Below are 20,256 nucleotides of genomic sequence, written 5' to 3'. Positions count from 1 at the left end.
CAGCATGGAGCTGCAGATATAGCCAAACAATGTTTGCCCTCTGCCCACGGCCGCCTGGGTTCAAGGCTTCCCAGGGGGGGTTTTGCAACGTGAGCAAAGGTCCCCAGAGGCCCTGGAGGCTCCAGAGCACGGGGAGGGCTCCCCTGGCTTTCTGGGAAATGATGGCAGGGATGGGAAGGGACAAGTTCCCCAAAGGAAGGCAGACTGCAGCTCCTGAGCCAGGCCCTGGGCTGGCAGCCATCTGCCAGCAGGGCTCCCTCCCAGGCCTGGCAGCTAGCCCAACAGCAGCTGGCCAGAGGGGCTTGGGCTGTCCTTGTGCCAAGCCTCCTCCAGTTTCATGGGCAGAGGAGCAGGAAGCCTTTGGGCTCTGCTGCCAGCTCCACCTGCCCTCTGTGCACTGCCCCTGGGAGCCTGGCACCAGGCAGGGCATGGCTGAGCTGCCCCTTCCTCCCCTGGAGGGGGGTTAGGGAGGTTGAGGCAGCTCCAGGTCAGGCAGAGTGTCCTGAGTGTCCCCTTCTCTCTGGGGATGTGGGGAGAGGCAGAGATGGTGCTGAGAGAAGCCAGGGAGGATCCCTCAGCAAGCTGAGTGCTGAGGGTGGCACCTGAGGGGTGGGATCCATCCAGAGGGACCTGGACAAGCTGGAGCAGTGGATCCATGTGGACCTCATGAGGTTCACCAAGGCCAAGTGCAAGGTTCTGCAGCTGGGTCAGGACAGCTCCCACTGTTAATCCAGGCTGGGGGTGAAGGGCTGGAGAGCAGCCCTGTGGAGAAGGACCTGGGGGGGCTGGGGGGTGCACAGCTGGACATGAGCCAGCTCCATGGGCTGCACCTGGGCAGGCTTCACCTCCTGTCTCCAAAGCTGGCCAAGCCATGGCCAAGCCAGGCTGCAGCTCCCTGCTTTGGCCTCAGTCCTGCTCCTGGCTGGGACTCTGTAAACCCATGGCCATTCTCCAGGCCAAAACATCAGCCCCAGGGAAGAGGCTTCCCCTGAGCAGGAACTCAGTGGAGCAGGAGGTGGCCAAGGGTCATGAGGTCCTTTCCCAGAACTCCTCTTTATGCCATCCTGCCTCAGCTGGCCTGGGGGTCAGCAGCTGCCCCCCACCCTGGCTGTGGTTTGACTCTGCTCTGCTGAGACCACAGCTGGAGCTCTGGGGCCATTTCTGGAGCCTCTGTGCCAGGAAGGGTCTGGAGGGGCTGGAAGGTGTCCAGAGCAGGGCCACGAGGAGGAGCAGGGGGCTGGAGCTGCTCTGCTGTGAGCACAGCCTGAGGGAGTTGGGGTTGTGCAGGCTGGAGAGGAGAAGGCTCCCAGGAGACCTCCTTGTGGCCTTCCAGGATCTGCAGGGGGCTGCAAGAAAGCTGGGGAGGGACTTTTGAGGGTGTCAGGGAGGGATAGGACTGGGGGGGATGGAGCAGAACTAGAAGTGGGGAGATTGAGCTTGGCTGTGAGGAAGAAGTTGTTGCCCAGGAGGGTGGTGAGAGCCTGGCACAGGCTGCCCAGGGAGGTGGTGGAAGCCTCCTGCCTGGAGGTGTTTGCAGCCAGGCTGGAGGTGGCTGTGAGCAACCTGCTGTGGTGTGAGGTGTCCCTGGGCATGGCAGGGGGTTGGGGCTGGCTGAGCCTTGAGGTCCCTTCCAGCCCTGCCAGCTCTGGGATTCTCTGAATCCTGCTGCAGTCAGCCCTGCCTGGGGGCGCTGCAGCCCCCGGGGGCTGGGGGTGCCCTGCGTGGCTCACACAGGCTCCAGCAGGCTGAGGAAGGGGCAGCAGAGCTGCAGGGCTGCCATGGGAATGGAGCCCTGGAGCCTGGGGCAGGGCTGTGGGGCTGAGCAGTGGGAAGCAGGGCAGGGGGCACTGGCATCCAGCAGGCCACCAGGCAGCGAGGTGCCAGCAGGGCTCAGCCCCTGGCAGCCTCAGCACTCGGCTGGGGCTCTGGAAGTGCAGGGGGGGCCCTGGGTGAGATGGGTGTTGGCTTCCTCAGTGGGAGGCTGGTGAGACACTGGAGCAGGGTGCCCAGGAAGGCTGTGGCTGCCTGATGCCTGGGAGTGCTGAAGGGCAGGCTGGCTGAGGCTGGGGACAAGCTGGGCTGGTGAAAGTTGTCCCAGCCCATGGCAGGGGGTGGGAGCTGGGTGGTCTTTGAGGCCTCTTCCAACCCTGACAGTTCTGGGATTCTGTGACTGCCAGAGCCTTGAACCCAGCCAGGCTTGGGTCTGGTGGTTAAACATTGTCCCAGCTGCGTGGCTGGGTGCCAGCCACAGCCTTTTGCTGGCTGCCTGCAGGGAGCTGACAGCTTGAGGAGAAGCAGCAGCAGCAGCAGCAGCAGCCCCCAGCACAGGGGCTCTGGGACCCCCTTGCTTCCACCTGGTTCCCCAAGCATGGGCTCTGCAGCCACCCTGCCCTGTCTTCTGCTTTTCATCTCCTCCCTGACAGCTGGAGCATCTGCAAAGCAGTAAGCCCTCTGTGTCTGCCTGGCCTGGCCTGCTGGCACGGTCTGGCCCCACTGCTGGCACGGTCTGGTCCCACTGCTGGCACGGTCTGGTCCCACTGCTGGCACGGTCTGGTCCCACTGCTGTGGCAGTCCTCGCTGTCAGCCCGTTGCTGCTCGGGGTGGCAGTGCTGGGGGTGCTGGGTGGTCCTCACAGTGGACTTTACACCTGGGGTTGGTGTCTCTGGGCTGGTTTGGTGCAGGTGCATCCTCCCAGCGGGGCCAGGGGGGCAGCAGAGACTTTCCTCCCTCCTCAGATGGACCTTGGCTGCTCCCAAGGTGTTTAGGTGGAGGGAGCTCTGCCCTGGCCTCCCGGGGAGCAAGGTGGAGCCCTGCAGAGACCACCCAGCACTAGGACAACACCCAGGTGCCCCACACCAGGGCAGCCTGGAGTGGAAAGGATCCCCGAGGCTTGGGGGGGTGGGGGGGTGGGGGGTGTGTGTGTGTCTCTGCTAGCCTCCCCTCACGGGGTGCCCCCTCCCCAGGCACTACCTGGTGATCTTCCCCTCTACCTTCCACTACACACACACGGGCCAAGTGCACATCCACCTCGTGGAGCTGGAGGCGCCTGTGAGGGTCACCCTGCACCTGGAGAGCAGCCATGAGGTGCCTGATGTGGTGCTGGAGGAGCAGGGCAGTGGAGTCCTGCAGCTGGCTTGGCCTCGCTTCACCCACGTGAGTGGCAGCCCCGCGGGACGGGGGGAGCCAGCCCCTGCCCCTGCCCCTGTCCCAGCCCCTGTCCCAGCCCCAGCCCCTGCCCCTACCCCTGCCCCTGCCCCTGCCCCTGCCCCTGCCCCTGCCCCTGCTCCTGCCCCTGCCAGAGCCAGCCTGGGGCAGCTGGCAGGGCACAGGAAGTCCATCCAGGGTGGAGAGGGAGGGAGGGAGGTGAAGAGCAGAGGGACAGGAGGAACGTAGAGACCTTGTGGGCTTTATCTGCATCAGCTTCCCACACACAGCAGTGCCCTGGTGCCCTCCTGGTGCCCTCCTGGCGGCTTCCTGGTGCCCTCCTGGTGCCCTCCTGGTGCCTTCCTGTTGCCCTCCTGGTGCCCTCCTGATGCCTTCCTGCTGCCTCCCTGATGCCTTCCTATGGTTCCCTGCTGCCTCCCTCATGCTTCCTTGCTGCCTTCCTGCTGCCTCCCTGCTGCCTCCCTGCTGCTTCCTTGGTGCCCTCCTGCTGACTCCTTGGTGCCCTCCTATGGCTCCCTGATGCCTTCCTGCTGCCTCCCTGCTGCCTCCCTGGTGCCCTCCTGGTGCCTCCCTGGCGCCACGGGGTGGTTGGGCTGGGCTCTGGGGGTGCTGTCTCAGGGGCGCCCCCCCCAGGCTCTGGCCCCAGCTCTGCTGTTTGCCTGGGGACAGGTTTCTGCGGAGCAGGAAGCCTTCCAGGAGGTGGCAGAGCTGCAGCTCTCCATCCAGGGAGCTTCCCTGCAGGTCTCTGAGAAGCGGCTGGTGCTGCTGGAAGCCTTGGAGCTGAGAGTCTTGCTCCAGACGGATAAGGACTCCTACGAGCCTGGGGCGGCTGGTGAGGGGGAACCGCCACTGGGGGAGGTGCCCGGGGGGGAGGTGCCCAGGGGTGAGGTGCCCGGGGGTGGGGTGCCCGGGGTGGAATGCCCAGGGGTGGGGTGCCCGGGAGTGAGGTGCCCAGGGGTGGGGTACCCAGGGGTGGGATGCCCAGGGGTGGGATGCCCAGGGGTGGGCCCTGGGCTGCAGCAGTCACTCCTGCCCCTGCCTTTGCCTTCTGCAGTGAAGCTGAGAATCGTCTGCCTGGACCACAACCTGATGCCCAGAGACAGGGAGGTGAGGAAGGGTCGGGGTGCAGGGTGGGCATGGAGACAACAGGGCCCCCACGGGCCCAGGATGAGCAGCCTGGGCAGCAGTGGCACAGCCTTCAGTGCCAGCACAGACAGAGCTTCCAGTGCCAGCACAGTGCCACAGCCTTCAGTGACAGCACAGACAACTTCCAGTGCCAGCACACAGACACAGCCTTCAGTGCCAGCACAGATAGAGCTTCCAGTGCCAGCACACAGACACAGCCTTCAGTGCCAGCACCGTGCCACAGGCTTCAGTGCCACAGACTTCAGTGCCAGCACAGTGCCACAGCCTTGTGCCAGCACAAGCCTGGAGGAGATGTGTGTGGGGAGGGAATTCCCCAAACACCAAAGAGATGTGGCACAGCCTGAGTGCCCTGGTACCAGCCCTTGCCTTTGGCACTGGCACAGCTCTGCAGGGGCCAACCCAGAGCCCCCAGACTCAAAGCCCAGCTCAGCCCCAGGTGCTTTGGGCATGCTGAAGGTTTCCTCTCTCTCTCTCTCTTTGCAGCTCCAGCTGGTGACCTTGCAGGTGAGTTGTCCCCGGGTGCCCACCTGCCAGCTCCCTGGGGAGCAGCCAAGGGCCCCACAAGTCTGTGGAGCTGGGCTCAAGGAGCAGGGAAAGGGACTCCCCACCTCACCCCCGTGGCTGCTGAGAGAAGTTATCAGGAGCAAGGCTTTGGGACCCTCACCCTCATTTCCAGCCCACTCAGGTCAGCTGGGTGCCTGCCTGCAGGATGGGGAAGTCCTCTGGGCATGGATGGAGATGGCAGTGCCTATGGCCACAGAGACTCTGACCCAGGCTGGAGAAGGCCCTGAGCCCCCGGTCCGGGCTGGAGCAGCCCCCCTGCCCCCTCCAGCTGCCGCGGCCAGGCTGGGGCTCGGCTCAGGCAGCCCCCCAGGGGCAGTCTTCCCTTGGCAGGGCTGATGCCCTCGGGGTTGCTCTGAGCACGGTGGCAGGGCAAAGCCTCTGCTCCTTATGGAGGGTCCCACGCAGGATTTGAGCCCTCGAAGTTGTCAGCCCACGTCCAGCCCCACGGGCGAGGGCTGACGCCGGCTGTCCCCGTGCGCAGGGCCCCGACCTTGAGCAAGTGATGGAGTGGAGGGGGGTGAGGCTGCGGCAGGGCATGGCGGAGCTGTCCTTCCTGCTGCCCCCCTGACTCCGTCCCGGGCACCTACACCATCAGGACAGGGAGAAACAGCCACAGCTTCAGCGTGAAGGAGCAGGGTGCGTGGGGACACGGGAGGCTGGGCTCCGCCTGCCGTCTCTGGCCACGGCCGGGAGCCGCTGAAGGAAGCTATGGGCACAGCCCCGGTCCCCACTGGGGTCCCTCCCTCTCTCCCTCCCTCCCTCCCCCCCAGGTCTCCCCCAGTTTGCAGCGCTGCTCCAGCTGCCCCACGCCGTGACGCCGGAGGACGAGACGATCCCACTGCGCGTCTGTGGGTGGTGAGTGGCAGGGCAGCCCCAGCAGCGAGCCCGCCCCGGGTGCTGCTGCCCCCAGCAGCCACCCAGCCAGCTCCTGCTCCCCGGCCAGGAACCCCTCCGGGAAGGCTTTCCGGGGCAGCGCTGATGCCAGGCTGTGCCAGTACATCTTACCCCCCGGACGGACCCACCCGGCACTGCGCCGTCTTGAGGGGCCAGGTGAGGGCATCGCCAGAGCCGGGAGGCACAGGGCTGCTGGTCCCGGAGGGGTCTCCCCACGCTGGGCTGCCGATGGCTGGCTGCCTCAGCTGGGCATCAGCACCCATCCTGCTCTCCTGCAAACCCAGAGACCAACCCCCCAGGAGAGCAGGGGAGCCGAGCAGGGACCTTTGGGTGGTTGTAGGGCCAGGATGGGCAGGAAGGGGGCAGCCAGGTGTGCGTGGCACGGAGTGGCACCGGCCCAGCGTGGGGGAGCAAGCCTGCGGGATCCAAGGGCTGCAGGACAGGAGGGAGGGGGCAGCGGCGGCCGGGGGGGGTGAGGGTGAGGGCAGATGGCCCTCAGGGGCCCAGCCAGGGGCCGCTGCCGACGCTGGCGCTCGCTTCAGACAGGGACGAAGGGCTGCTTCTCCAGCGAGGTGCCGGCGGCTGCCTTCAACCTGAGCAACCCCTACGCCATGCCTCGGCTCTACGCCTTCGCCTGGCTGCAGCAGGAGGGCACCGGTGAGCATCGCCCTGCCAAGGGCCAGCCTGCGGTGTCCTGGAGTGGTGGCACCTGGAGGGCATGGCACTACTGCCCCCCTCAGGTCTCCCTGGGGTCTCTCCCCTCCCCATCCATGAGCACAGAAGCACAGATCGATAGTGGCTGGGAGGGACCTCTGGAGCTCACCCAGTCCAGCCCAGCAGGGCACCCACAGCAGCTTGCCCAGCAGCACAATGCCCAGGGGAGGTTGGAAGCTCTCCACACCAGGAGACTCCACAACCTCCCTGGGCAGCCTGCTCCAGGCCTCCAGCACCCTCACACAAAATAACTTTCTCCTCCTGCTCAGATGGAACCTCCTGGGTGCCAGTTTGTGCCCCTTGGCCCTTGGGATGTCCCTGGACACCACTGAGCAGAGCCTGGCCCCAGCCTCTTGCCCCCCAGCCTTTAGCTCTTGCTGAGCATTGCTCAGCTGCCCTCTGGGGCTGCTCTTCTGCAGGCTCTCAGCCCCAGGGCTCTCAGCCTTTGCTCCTCCCAGAGCTGCTCCAGGCCCCTCAGCAGCTTTGTAGCCTCTGTTGGACTCTCTCCAGCAGTTCTCTGTCTCCCTGGAACTGGGGAGCCCAGAGCTGGACCCAGGACTACAGATGTGGCCTCCCTAGGGCAGAGCAGAGGGGGACGAGAACCTCCATCGACCTGCTGGCCACACTCTCTTTAATGCACCCCAGGAGCCCATAGCCCTTCTTGCCCACCAGGGCACCTTGCTGGCTCATGGGGAGCTTGCCCCCGAGCTCTCCCAGCTCCTCCTCCTTGGAGCTGCTTCCCAGCAGGGCTCCCCTCACCTGTCCTGGTGCAGGAGGTTGTTCCTCCCCAGGGGCAGGGTCCTGCACACGCCCTTGCTGACCTTCATGAGGATCCCTCTGCCCTGCTCTCCCCTGGCTGGGTCAATCACTGTGCTTTTGAGAGTCTCTGACCCATCTTTCCTGGAGGGCATCACCGGGATAGTTGCTGAGAGCCTCTCTCCTCTCCCCTCTCCCCTCTCCCCTCTCTCCTCTCCCCTCTCTCCTCTCCCCTCTCCCCTCTCCCTCTCTCTCGCCCCTCTCCCCTCTCCCCTCCCCTCTCTCCTCTCCCTCTCTCCTCTCCCCCCTCCCCTCTCTCCTCCCTCCTCTCCCCTCTCTCCTCTCCCCCTCTCTCCTCTCTCCTCTCTCCTCTCTCCTCTCTCTCCTGTCCCCTCTCCCCTCTCTCCTCTCTTCTCTCTCCTCTCTCCTCTCCCCTCTCCCCCTCTCCCCTCTCTCCTATCTCCCCCTCTTCTCTCTCCTCTCTCTCCTCTCCCCTCTCTCTCCTCTCCCCCTCCCCCTCTCTCCTCTTCTCTCTCCTCTCTCCTCTCCTCTCTCCTCTCCCCTCTCCCCTCTCCCCTCTCTCCTCTCTTCTCTCTCCTCTCTCCTCTCCTCTCTCTCATCTCCCCTCTCCCCTCTCTCCTCTCTCCTCTCTCCTCTCTCCTCTCCTCTCTCTCATCTCCCCTCTCCCCTCTCTCCTCTCTCCTCTCTCTTCTCTCCTCTCTCCTCTCCCCTCTCTCCTCTCTCTTCTCTCCTCTCCCCCTCCCCTCTCTCTTCTCTCCTCTCTCCTCTCTCCTCTCCCCCTCTCCCCTCTCCCCTCTCTCCTCTCTTCTCTCTCCTCTCTCCTCTCCCCTCTCCCCTCTCCCCTCTCTCCTATCTCCCCTCTTCTCTCTCCTCTCTCTCCTCTCCCCTCTCTCTCCTCTCCCCCTCCCCCTCTCTCCTCTTCTCTCTCCTCTCTCCTCTCCTCTCTCCTCTCCCCCTCTCCCCTCTCCCCTCTCTCCTCTCTTCTCTCTCCTCTCTCCTCTCCTCTCTCTCATCTCCCCTCTCCCCTCTCTCCTCTCTCCTCTCTCCTCTCTCCTCTCCTCTCTCTCATCTCCCCTCTCCCCTCTCTCCTCTCTCCTCTCTCTTCTCTCCTCTCTCCTCTCCCCTCTCTCCTCTCTCTTCTCTCCTCTCCCCCTCCCCTCTCTCTTCTCTCCTCTCCCTCTCTCCTCTCCCCTCTCCCCTCTCCCCTCTCTCCTCTCTTCTCTCTCCTCTCTCCTCTCTCCTCTCCCCTCTCCCCTCTCTCCTCTCCCCCTCCCCCTCTCCTCTCTTCTCTCTCCTCTCTCCTCTCCTCTCTCCTCTCTCCTCTCTCCTCTCTCCTCTCTCCTCTCTCCTCTCCCCTCTCCCCCTCTCCCCTTTCCCCTCTCTCCTCTCTTCTCACTCCTCTCTCCTCTCCCCCTCCCCCTCTCCTCTTCTCTCTCCTCTCTCTTCTCCTCTCTCCTCCTCTCTCCTCTCTCCTCTCTCCGCTCCCCTCTCCCCTCTCCCCTTTCCCCTCTCTCCTCTCTTCTCTCTCCTCTCCCCTCTCCCCTCTCCCCTCTCTCCTCTCCTCTCTCCTCTCTCTCATCTCCCCTCTCCCCTCTCTCCTCTCTCCTCTCCCCTCTCTCCTCTCTCCTCTCTCCTCTCCCCCTCACCTCTCTCTTCTCTCCTCTCTCCTCTCCCCTCACTCCTCTCTCTTCTCTCCTCTCTCCTCTCCCCATTCTCCTCTCACCTCTCTCCTCTCCACTCTCTCCTCTCTCCTCTCTCCTCTTCCCTGTCTTATCTCTCCTGTCTTCTCTCATCTCTCTCCTCTCTCCTTTCCCCTCTCTCCTCTCTCCTCACTCCTCTCTCCTGTCCCCAGGGCTGTGGCAGACAGTGACCCAAACCTGTCTGGTCGTGCAGGAAACAACCACAATCAGCCTCCAGAGCCCTGATTTCTTCTACAATCCTGGGGCTCCCTACAAAGCCACGGTAACAGGGGGGGGCCTGCGCCCTGCTGCCCCCAACCCTGCTCTCTCTGAGCCCCTGCCCTGCCCAGCCCTGCCCTCTGCCCCACACCTGCAGCCCAGCCCAGCCCAGGCCATTTCCCTTTCTTTCCTGGTGCAGATGCTGCTGAAGGGCCCCAAGGGCTCTGTGCTGAGGGAGAAGGAGCTCCTCCTTGTGATCAACAACATGACAGGGTTGGTGGGGATACAAACCCTGCTGACAGATGAGCTGGGGAGAGCCTCTGTGGAGCTGGACACCTCTGGCTGGAGTGACAAGATCACCCTGCACGTGAGTGAGCCCTCAGGAGGCAGAGCTCTTCTTATGGGGCACCTTCCAGCCTCCTCTTGACCCCAGCTGGTCCTTTTGCCCCCTCAGCACCCCCCTGCTGAAAGCCCCACCTGTTCCTTAGCCCTCTTCAAGCCTTGCTTGCCCACCTGCAGACCCTTCCTGCTCCTGCTGCGCAACTCTCAGTCGTGCTGCTCTCTGCAAGTTCCTCCTCTCTGCCTTCCTGCTCTCCCACTCCACTGCCCAGTTTCAGGACCCATTTTCAGGACCCCTTTCTGCCTTCACCACCTGGGGCACAAGATCAGATCCTCAGGGGTTGGGCTTTCAGTTCCTAACCCCTGCTCACACCTGCTGCTCAGCCCTTGCCTCCTGCTCTTGCCACCCCCTTCGAGGGTCCCTTGTGCTGCTGCTCAGCTCTCTGCTTTGGGTGCTGAGCACAGCTGGGCTCTGCTCCTTGGCAACCTTCCTGCAGGGATGCCACAGCTGCAGGGTGGCTCTGCCCCCCTCCCTGCTTCTGCTCTTTGCTGTTGCCCTCAGGGAGTCTTCAAGGATGGACCTCCAGCTGCAGAGCCTGAAATCCTGGGCAGCTTCCACTACCAAAGTGTTGTTTACCGCCTGTACCCCAGCTTCTCGGGGGGAAAAGCCTTCCTGGCCATCCACAGGGTGGCAAAGGAGCTGCCCTGTGGCCAGACCCTGCAGCTGGAGGTGGATTACTTCTTGGGGGAGAAGGCCACGGGGATGGAGCAGCACAGCCTGGATGTGGTCTTCCTGGTGAGTCTTCACCTGGGGAGGGATGGGAGGCTGCAGGGGAGGCTGCCCAGGGGAGGGCTTCAGCAGAAACCATTCCCAGCCAGCCCTGAGAGCTGGAGCTGGCAGGTCTTGAGGCACCATTTCCATCCCTCCTGCAGGATGTGGCTCTAATGGTCTCTCCCTGAGCCTCTTCCGTGGTACCCCCTTCGGCTGCTTGTGCTCATTCCCTGCTCAGCATCAGTTTGGTTGTTCCATCTCCTCCTCTGCAGGTCCTGGCCAAGGGGGCCATAGTCACTGTCCTCAGGAAAGAGCTGCATGCAGAGCCTGGTAAGTCTCAAGGCATGGAGGGGCTGTGCAGGGCTCTGCTCTCCATCCCTGCTCCTCATAGGCTCACAGCACCAGGAAATGGTTTGGGTTGGAAGGAACCTTCAAGATCATCCAGTTCCAGCCCCCTGCCACGGGCAGGGACCCCTCCCACCAGCCCAGCTGGCTCAAGGCCTCATCCAGCCTGGCCCTAAACACCTCCAGGGAGGAGGCAGCCACAGCCTCCCTGGGCAGCCTGTGCCAGAGTCTCCCCATCCACCTCCTCTCCTTTCCTGTGGTCCAGGGCTGAAAGGCTTCTTCTCCCTGGAGCTGCCCATCAGCCTCCAGCTGGCACCCAGGTTCAGGGTGCTGGGCTACATGGTGCTGCCTGATGGGGAGCTGGTGGCTGACAGCACCAAGTTCAGCGTGGCCAAGTGCTTCCCCACCAAGGTGAGCAGGTGTGGTAATGGTTGTGACAGGCACTGTGAGCAATCTGGCAGTGTAGGCCTAGAGCCTGACATGGCGGTAGGCCATGCCCAGCATGAGTGCGGAAGTGGCTAGCAGTACAGCAGGACAGTGCTGTGCCCGCTCTGTGTAACCAAAGCAGGGCACTGGTAGCCGTAAACATAGAGAGTTATCTTGGGATGACAGGACACACACGTCTATCAACAATCCCGCGTGTTAACCAATAATCCACAGTAGTACAGTGTGTGGTCACTCGTGAGGGGCCAATGACGCCATGCCAGCAATGCCCCCCGAGCTTATATGACTTGTAAAGTTTTTCTTAATGCGCACTTCTGCGCACCTCCTTACTAGCCTGTCAGCTCTACTGTCTGCTTTGCACTATGCTGGCTTTATAACGGATCAATGATGAAGCAATAAAGGAACAATACTAGATCATATTGATCAGCCGTATTGGTTCCAATCTCCGTCGTCCCCAGAAGCAGGGGCTGCCAGAGCCAGGGGAGCTGCTGCTGGCCTTGGTGGGGAGCTGCAGGCACTGAGCCTCACTCCTCAGCAGAGCTTTCCCTCACCCCCAGACTCTCCTTTCAGGGAGGGTTCTCCTTCCCCTCCCATTCCTGCTGCTGCTGCAAACCACCTCCTGGCTCTGCTCACGCCCCTCACTCTCCATCCTCTGCTGGTGCCTGGGGCCAGGCTGTGGCACAGAGGTGCTGCCTGGGACCAGCTCCCACTCTCCTAATGCAAAGGCTTCCTCCCTCCCCAGGTGAACCTCTCCTTCTCAGAGCAGAGGGCCCTGGGGGGCTCCCAGCTCCGGCTGAAGGTGCAGGCTGCCCCAGGGTCACTCTGTGCTACCTACGCCAGGGACCAACGCGCTCAGCCCTCAGCTTCCAAGCCCAGGCTCAGCCCTGATGTGGTGAGGATGAAGTAACCTCAGAGCTGAGCTGGCCCTGGGCTGGGCAGGGGCATGGGGCCAGCGGTTTCTTTCTACTGCCACCTATTCTAGAGGAGGGCAGCAGGGAGCCTGGGGAGTTGCTGGGTGTCCAGGAGCCTGCAGTGAGCCACTGCCACCACCCATGGCCCTCGGGGCTTTGCTGGGGAGATGCTGCACCACTGCCTGGTGATGCCTCCCAGCAGCATGCACAGCCTCCCTGGGCACCCTGTTCTAGTGTCTCCCCACCCATCTCCTCTCCTGTGCTCCAGGGCTGAGAGGCTGCTTCTCCCTGGAGCTGCCCCTCAGGCTCCAGCTGAGGCGCTCCGGGGTGCCTCCTGGGGTGGAAACCCCCAGAAGAGGGGGTGGGGGGTGGGAAGCATCCCCTGCTCTTGGAGAGAAGAGAGATGGGGCAGTGATGAGGCCCAGGGGAGAGGCTGGCAGCAGGGCAGCATCACTGCCATGCCCTGGGAGGTGCAGAAGCTCCAGGAGCAAAGCCTGGGGCCACAGAGGCTGGAGCTGGGCCGGCAGTGTTCTGTGTGTGGCTTTGCTGTAGGTCTATGACAGCATCCCCAGGTTCTATGAAGGCAAGTACCCCTCTGAAGTGGAAGAGGATGACTTACCCACGTGTGCATTGCTGGGGTTCATAGACGTGACCCCACACGTGGCTGCCCTCAACTGCTTCGAGGTGCCAGGCAACCACAGCTGGAAGCGCTGCTTACACAGCCTGCAGCGCAGGGCTGCAGACACCCCAGGCCCCTCCACGCTCCTGAAGGTAGGAGCCCCCCCAGCCCTCCCTCACACTCCTCTCCCTCCCAGGGTGCTGGGGACAACTGCCCCCTCCCCCAGCCAGCCCCCTGTCTGTGCTCATGAGGAATGCTCTCAGAATCACAGACTCCTTCAGGCTGGACCAGGAGCCCAGCCCCACCCTGCCCCCAGGGCATGGCCCCAGGGGCTATGGCCACAGGCTCCCTGAGCACCTCCAGGCATGGGGACTCCACCACCCCCCTGGGCAGCCTGGGCCGGTCCCTGACCACCCCTGCAGCAAGGAAATTATTCCTCATATCCAGCCTAACCCTCCCCTGCTGCAACCTGAGACCATCTCCTCTTGTCCTGTCAGTGCTGCAGGCTGGGGCAGAGTGGCTGAGAGCAGCCAGGCCGAGAGAGACCTGGGGGTGCTGGGGGACAGCAGCTGAACAGGAGGCAGCAGTGTGCCCAGGGGCCAAGAAGGCCAAGGGCATCCTGGCCTGCAGCAGGAAGAGTGTGGCCAGCAGGAGCAGGGAAGTCCTTGTGCCCTGTGCTCAGCACTGCTGAGGCCACACCTTGAGGCCTGTGTCCAGTTCTGGGCTCCTCAGGTTAGGAAAGAGGTTGAGCTGCTGGAAGGTGTCCAGAGAAGGGCAAGAAAGCTGGGGAGGGGTCTGGAGCACAGCCCTGGGAGGAGAGGCTGAGGGAGCTGGGGTTGCTTAGCCTGCAGAAGAGGAGGCTCAGGGGAGACCTTCTTGCTCTCTCCAGCTGCCTGCAGGGAGGTTGTAGCCAGGTGGGGGTTGGGCTCTTTTGCCAGGCAAGCAGCAGGAGAACAAGAGGGCACAGTCTCAAGCTGTGCCAAGGGAGGTTTAGGCTGGAGGTGAGGAGAAAGTTCTTCCCAGCAAGAGAGATTGGCCACTGGGATGTGCTGCCCAGGGAGGTGGTGCAGTCCCCATCCCTGGAGGTGTTTAGGAAGAACCTGTATGAGGCCCTTGGTGCCATGGTTGAGTTGATCAGATGGTGCTGGGTGAGAGGTTAGACTTGGTGATCTCAAAGGTCTCTTCCAACTTTATTGGTTCTATGATTCTGTGATAGTTGGGAGCAGAGCCCAGCCCCCACCTGGCTCCAGCCTCCTCTCAGGGAGCTGCAGAGAGCAATGAGATCTCCCTCAGCCTCCTCCAGGCTCAACACCCCCAGCTCCCTCAGCTGCTCCTCCCCAGCCCTGTTCTCCAGACCCTTCCCAGAGCTCTGTTGCCCTTCCCTGGCCCTGCTGCAACCTCTCAATGTTCTGGTGGCCCTGCATCATCTTCAGCCACCCTTGGCCGAGTGCCCTCAGGTCCTCTTCCAGCAGGCAGCTTCCAGGCACTCTGCCCAAGCCTGCAGCCCTCCTGGGGTGGCTGTGTTCCATGCTTCTGTTCTGGGCCACGTTTCAGGATGCAAGTTTGAAAGTGATCACCAACACCCTCCTGGGCTGCTCCTTCAGGTTCCGGTACCAGACGTTCCAAAGCCTTCTCTTCGACAGAGGCAAGAGGGGAGGGGCTGGAGCTGCCTGGGTGCTGGCTGCAGAAGGGACATCCTGCCTCTTCCCTTCCTTCCTTTCTGACAGCACACTGCTTGCAGGAGCACCCCTGGAGGCCATTGAGCAGGCAGGGGTGCTGCAGGACACTGGGCTGCAGAGGGACCTGCTGAGGACGTGGCTGTGGGAGCTGCTCCCCGTGGGGTGAGTTGGGAGCTCCAGCAGAGCTGGAGCCAAGGGGCTGCCCTGACCTCATCAGCCTCACCCCTGGGTGCAGCACCCACAGCTCCAGCTCGGTGTCCAGGAGTCACACTGAGACATGTCCAGCTCCTTCCCTGGGAACTCAGCAGCATACCCAGGAGGGATTCAGGATCCCTGAGAGGGATTCAGGATCTGTTCTGGAGGGAGGGGCTGCCATGAGAGGCAGGGGCTGCTATGAGAGGCAGGGGCTGCCATGAGGGGCAGGGGCTGCCATGAGGGGCAGGGGCTGCCATGAGATCCAGGAGCTGCCATGCGGGGCAGGGGCTGCCATGAGAGGCAGGGGCTGCCATGCGGGGCAGGGGCTGCCATGAGATCCAGGAGCTGCCATGCGGGGCAGGGGCTGCCATGAGAGGCAGAGGCTGCCATGAGGGGCAGGGGCTGCCATGAGATCCAGGAGCTGCTATGAGGGGCAGAGGCTGCCATGAGGGGCAGGGGCTGCCTTGAGATCCAGGAGCTGCTATGAGGGGCAGAGGCTGCCATGAGAGGCAGGGGCTGCCTTGAGATCCAGGAGCTGCTATGAGAGGCAGAGGCTGCCATGAGAGGCAGGGGCTGCCTTGAGATCCAGGAGCTGCTATGAGGGGCAGAGGCTGCCATGAGGGGCAGGGGCTGCTATGAGGGGCAGGGGCTGCCATGAGAGGCAGGGACTGCCATGAGATCCAGGAGCTGCCATGAGGGGCAGGGGCAGCGAGGGTGCCTCAGCCCATCCCCGAGTCTGTGCTGGCCAGCAGGTGGCCTTCAGCTCTCCTGGCCCATCGCAGCCACTGAGCTGCTGGCGGGGACAGGTGCCCAGGACCTGGAGGAAGGGCCTTGGCTGTGCCAAATCAAGCCCAGCCTGCAAGCTCTGCCCCATCCTCCCTGCCCTGCAGGGAGAGCGGCTCGGCAGAGGTGATGGTGACAGTGCCCAATGCTACCACCAGCTGGGAGGCTGGGATGCTCTGCACGACTCCCCTGGGCTTGGGGCTGGCCCCTGCCACCACCCTGACCACCTTCAAGCCCCTCTCCGTGGAGCTGGCACTGCCCTCCTCCGTGGCCCCCCACGAAGCCTTCACCCCCGTGGCCACCGTCGCCAACTACCTGCAGCAGTGCCTGCGGGTGAGTGGGGCCGGGGAGGGGGCCCTGGGGCTGGGGGCTGGTGGGGGCTGATGGAGCTGTGGCCATGGCCTGGCAGGTCCAGGTGAGGCTGGTGACACCTGTGGGGCTGGAGATGCTGGCAGGAATGAGCAGGGTCTACAGAGACTGCGTCTGCCCCGAGGAACCGAGGACCTTCCACTGGAGACTGAGAGCCACCAGCCAGGGTACAGAGGGGACAGCAGAGGGCTGGGGAGGGGGCAGGGGAGGCCAGCAGTGACACCCCTCACAAACCTCCCCTTTCTCACTGCTTCCCTCATCCCTTCCTCCCTCTCCCAACCACCTCTCTCCAATTTCCCTTTTCCCTTCTCCACTCTCCAGCCTCTTCCCTCCAAACCCTTCCTCCCTCTCCCAGCCACCTCTCTCCTCTTCCACTTTCCCCTTCAGCCTCACCTCCATCCCTGGAAAGGTAATGAAGCAACTTATGCTTGGTGCTGTCCCATCCCTGGAGGTGTTTAGGAAGAGCCTGGATGAGGCCCTTGGTGCCATGGTTTAGCTGATCAGATGGTGCTGGGGGAGAGGTTGGACTGGATGACCTCAAAGATCTCTTCCAACCTGCTCTATTCCATTCTATTCTATTCTATTCTATTCTATTCTATTCTATTCTATTCTATTCTATTCTATTCTATTCTATTCCATTCCATTCCATTCCATTCCATTCCATTCCATTCCATTCCATTCCATTCCATTCCATTCCATTCCACTCTCCAGCCTCTTCCCTCCACTTCTGGTCCCATCACACCCCCACCCCCACCCTCCTCCTCTTCCTTCCCCAGCTCCCCAGGATGGCTCTGAGCTGGAGCCAGCCCCTGAGGCAGTGGCACAGTGACCTCCCCATCTGCCTCTGCAGGGAACATGACTGCCATGGCTGTGGCCAGGACCCTGAACTCTGGCAATCTCTGTGGCACCCAGGTGCCCACAGTGCTCAGCCAGGGGCAGCAGGACACCGACTCCAAAGTGCTGCTGGTGCAGGTGAGCAGAGCTGTGGCGGTGGTGGGAGACTGCTACTGGTGGTGGGAGACTGCTGCTGGTGCAGGGAGACTGCTGCTGGTGGTGGGAGACTGCTGCTGGTGGTGGGAGACTGCTGCTGGTGCAGGGAGACTGCTGCTGGTGCAGGGAGACTGCTGCTGGTGGTGGGAGAGTGCTGCTGGTGCAGAGAGACTGCTGCTGGTGGTGAGAGACTGCTGCTGGTGCAGGGAGACTGCTGCTGGTGCAGGTGAGCAGAGCTGGTGGCCAGGCTGAGAGAGTTGACCTTGGGCAGCCTGCAGAAGAGGAGGCTTCAGAGAGAGCTTCTGGTGGCCTTGCAGTGCTTCAAGGGCCCAGCAGAGAGCTGGGGACAGAGCTTTGAGCAGGGCCTGATGGGACAGGACAAGGAGGGATGGTTGGAAAGGGCAAGAGGGAGCTTGAGAGTGGAGAGAAGGAGAAATGTTTGGCAGTGAGGGTGGGGAGAGCCTGGCCCAGGCTGCCCAGAGAGCTGGGAGCTGTCCCATGCCTGGCAGCAGTGCAGGGGAGGTTGTGTGGGGCTGTGAGCAGCCTGCTGTGGCTGGGGCTGTCCCTGGGGGCTGCAGGGGGCTGCACTGGCTGAGCTTTAAAGGTCCCTTCCAATCCCTTCCCTGATTCTACCCCTGCTGTATTCCTGTTTTTAAGCCTCCAGCATCAAAGTGAAGGCAAACTGCAGCTGCCTGGCTGTGCCTCCAGCCCCATCCCTGCCACAGCCAGCAGCCACCCACCACCTCCAGAGCTGGCAGCCTCTTCCCATCCCTTGGCCCCCTTCACCTGACCCAGCAGCAGCCTGAGCAGCAGTGTTGAGAAGAAGACTCTGAGCCCCCCATGGAGTCCTGGTGCCCCTGCAGCCCCTTGGAGAGGACAGCAGGGCAGGTGAGCTGAGCCTGGGCTGACCACAGGCCTTGGGAGAGGAGTGGAAGCCTGGTGGGTGGCCATGGAGAGGGGGCTCTGGGTGCAGCCCTGGCCCTGGCCCCACTCCCCCAGGCTGGAAACCAAAGAAATCTCCAAGGGGGCTAAGGGAGGTGGAAGCAGCAAACTGCTTTGCTTGCAAGAAAGCTTCTTTGCTGCAGGCTCCTGATCCAAACTCAGCTGGGCTTGGAGGCTCAGGTCTCCTGTGCCCCCCAGTGATGTGCCAGAGGGGCTGCATCTTCCCTTTGCTTTGCTGAATAAAGAGCTGGAAGCAGAGAGGGCACTGATGGCGTGGGCAGCAAGGCAGGAGGAGAAGCAGCACCACATGGGCTGAGGGCTGCCTGCTCTGCAGGGCCTGGGGCCAAGGCACTTGGGCTCCTGCTCCCAAATCACCACCAGCAGATGGCAAATCCTCTGGGCAGTACTTGCCCTGCAGGCACTGATCCCACAGGCAAAGCCCTTCCTGCTCCTGGATCAGCCTCCTGCTCCTCGAGGTGCCCAACACATCCTGTGCTGTGTCCTGGAGGGCTTGGAGTGCTGCTGGCCCCCAGCTCCTGCCACAGTGAACCCCAGGGTGCCTGTGGGGCACTGAGCCATGCCCACAGCCTGGGGCAGCAGCAGCAGCTCAGGGCCGTGCTCCCTGCTTGTGTTCATGGGGCTGGGGGAGAGCAGACTCTTCTGGACACCAGCAGCAGGTGGGACTGCTCCTGAAGGACAGGCAGGGGAGCACAGGAGGGTGTCCAGCACTACCTGAGCAGGGCAGGCAGGGGAACAGCAGCCGTGGCCACTGAGAGCCCACAGGGAAGAGCACAGCTCCACAGAGCCACGGGATGACAGAACAGGTTGAGCTGGAAGAGACCTTCCAAGCTCAGCCAGTGCAGCCCCCTGCAGCCCCCAGGGACAGCCCCAGCCACAGCAGGCTGTGTCACATCAGGCCCTGCTCAAAGCTCTGTCCCCAGCTCTCTGCTGTGCCCTTGAAGCACTGCAAGGCCACCAGAAGCTCTCCCTGGAGCCTTGTCTTCTGCAGGCTGCCCAAGGCCAACTCTCTCAGCCTGGCCACCAGCTCTGCCAGTCCAACCAGAGGTGTCCAGCTCGAAGGAGGCTGTCCCTGAGGAGTCAGTCAGGAGGGTCTGCCTCACCTCTCCTCCTTGGTGCCTCACGATGAGCAGGAGCTGCTTCTGCGGCAGCGCGGCGCCGGCAGCTCCCTTCAGCAGCATCTGCAGCGGGAGGGCAGGGGAGGAGCCCCGGGGTGGGCTGCTCTGCACGGGGCTGGGGGGCAGCAGGGACATGGCTGGCTGCAGCAGGGTGCAGAGGAGCCCTGTGGGATGCAGGGACCCCTCCATTACCATGCCAGTGTAGGGGATGCCAGGCCTGTAGAAACCATCAGTGTCTTCGAAGGTGACGGAGAGGCTTTCGGGGACAATCTTGAAGCTCTTGGTGCCGCTCACCTCCAGCCCTGTGGGGAGGGAGTGGGGAGCAGGGAGCTGAGGCTGTTGCAGGGACACAGGGCACAGGTCACCTGCTGCCACCTTCCCCCCCAGGGTGCAGAAAATGCCCCTGCAGGCTTTGCCTCTGCAGCCAACAGCAGCCAGCAGAGCTTGCACCTCCCAGCAGCACACCGAAGCCTCTGTGGCCTGGTTTGGAGCTAGAGCCGGGCTGCAGCTGGCTGCAGAGACTTCAGCAGAGGTCCTTCACCAATGCAGGACCACCCTGGGGCCAGGGGCCAGCACATGGCCTTCTCCTTTTCCAAAGCCAAGCCTCTGGAGGTGAATTCTGGCATTACCAAGGTGGTGGCTGAGGGATTAGCTCCAAGGGTGAAGCCACACAAGCAGCCTGGGTGAAACCACAGCTCCACTTTGCAAGGACTCATCTCACTGTTGGCCAAATCTTTGGAGCCTGGGAAGTTTTGTTAGCCTCCTGACCCTTTCTCTGCTCAGAACTTGAATAGTTGGGGCTGTTCAATCTGGAGAAGAGAAGGCTCCCAGGAGACAAGTCCAAGTGCCAGGGGCTGCACTTTGAAGCTCTTGGTGCCTCTCACCTCCAGCCCTGTGGGGAGGGAGTGGGGAGCTGAGGCTGTGTAATGGGTTGGGGCAAACCCCCTACCCACCACAGGCAGAAAACAACGACTCAGACAAAAGGATTGCAAAAGTGATGGAAAGTTTAAATAGAAAAACAATTTAAAAACAAAACAAACAGCAATGAAAGCTTTACAAAGCACCACAAGCACCGTGACAAAGAGAGATCCCAGAACACACCCTGGGAGTACACTGAAACCCACCCCCCCCCCCCAGAGCTCTTTCCTCCCCCCCCAACCGAGCCTTGGGCCTGGGCAGGCTCAAGGGAAGCAGCTCAGCCATTTTACCTAGGCTGCAGCTGGGGACAAAAGAGGAAGTGAAGACCCCGCATGGGCATTTTATAGGGGAGCAGGGCATTATGGGAATGCAATACCTGGTCTCCTGTGACCACCCCCTGGGCTGGGCCCACCCCTTGAGACCTCCCAGGTGTGGTCTATGCAGTGGCATCCAGGCCAGCCCCCAGCCTAAACCACCACACACCACCCCTTATTCCATACCATAATCCCTGCACCCAAAACATATCATCAAATTAGAACTGTACTCATGACATGTCTAGCAACAGTCCAGGTCTTCATCTGGGCATCCTTCCACACAGTCTCTCATTCAGGCTAAAGTATCAGTCCAATCCAGTTCTTCTTCCTCATATGATGGAA

General features: G+C 62.5%; 1 protein-coding gene across 1 annotated transcript; it reads left to right on the top strand.

The window, feature by feature from the left end:
- Positions 1-2,368: 2,368 nt before the first annotated feature.
- Positions 2,369-17,804, top strand: LOC137459871 (alpha-2-macroglobulin-like protein 1). The gene is made up of 19 exons (XM_068170584.1): positions 2,369-2,442; positions 2,964-3,153; positions 3,835-3,997; positions 4,795-4,996; positions 5,646-5,925; positions 6,312-6,426; positions 9,113-9,222; positions 9,358-9,525; positions 10,060-10,293; positions 10,542-10,599; positions 10,880-11,025; positions 11,801-11,950; positions 12,522-12,740; positions 14,143-14,233; positions 14,330-14,429; positions 15,353-15,578; positions 15,655-15,781; positions 16,465-16,586; positions 17,262-17,804. The coding sequence occupies exons 1-19, from the start codon at positions 2,369-2,371 to the stop codon at positions 17,277-17,279; spliced, it is 2,793 nt and encodes a 930-aa protein (XP_068026685.1). The 3' UTR covers positions 17,280-17,804.
- Positions 17,805-20,256: the final 2,452 nt, after the last annotated feature.

The sequence above is a fragment of the Melanerpes formicivorus genome, unplaced genomic scaffold, assembly GCF_026170545.1.
Source record: "Melanerpes formicivorus ecotype bairdi unplaced genomic scaffold, bMelFor1.0.p_v2 SCAF_432, whole genome shotgun sequence".
NCBI lineage: Eukaryota > Metazoa > Chordata > Aves > Piciformes > Picidae > Melanerpes > Melanerpes formicivorus.
The sequence above is the reverse complement of the archived record's forward strand: the minus strand, read 5'-3'. Positions and strand labels throughout refer to the sequence as shown.

Excerpts from the sequence above, each read along its gene's own strand:
- LOC137459871 (XM_068170584.1), top strand. The coding sequence starts at position 2,369 with ATGGGCTCTGCAGCCACCCTGCCCTGTCTTCTGCTTTTCATCTCCTCC. Across the intron at positions 12,741-14,142 it reads GCCCCTCCACGCTCCTGAAG|GATGCAAGTTTGAAAGTGAT; the intron begins GTAGGAGCCCCC and ends GCCACGTTTCAG. Across the intron at positions 15,782-16,464 it reads ACTGAGAGCCACCAGCCAGG|GGAACATGACTGCCATGGCT; the intron begins GTACAGAGGGGA and ends CTGCCTCTGCAG.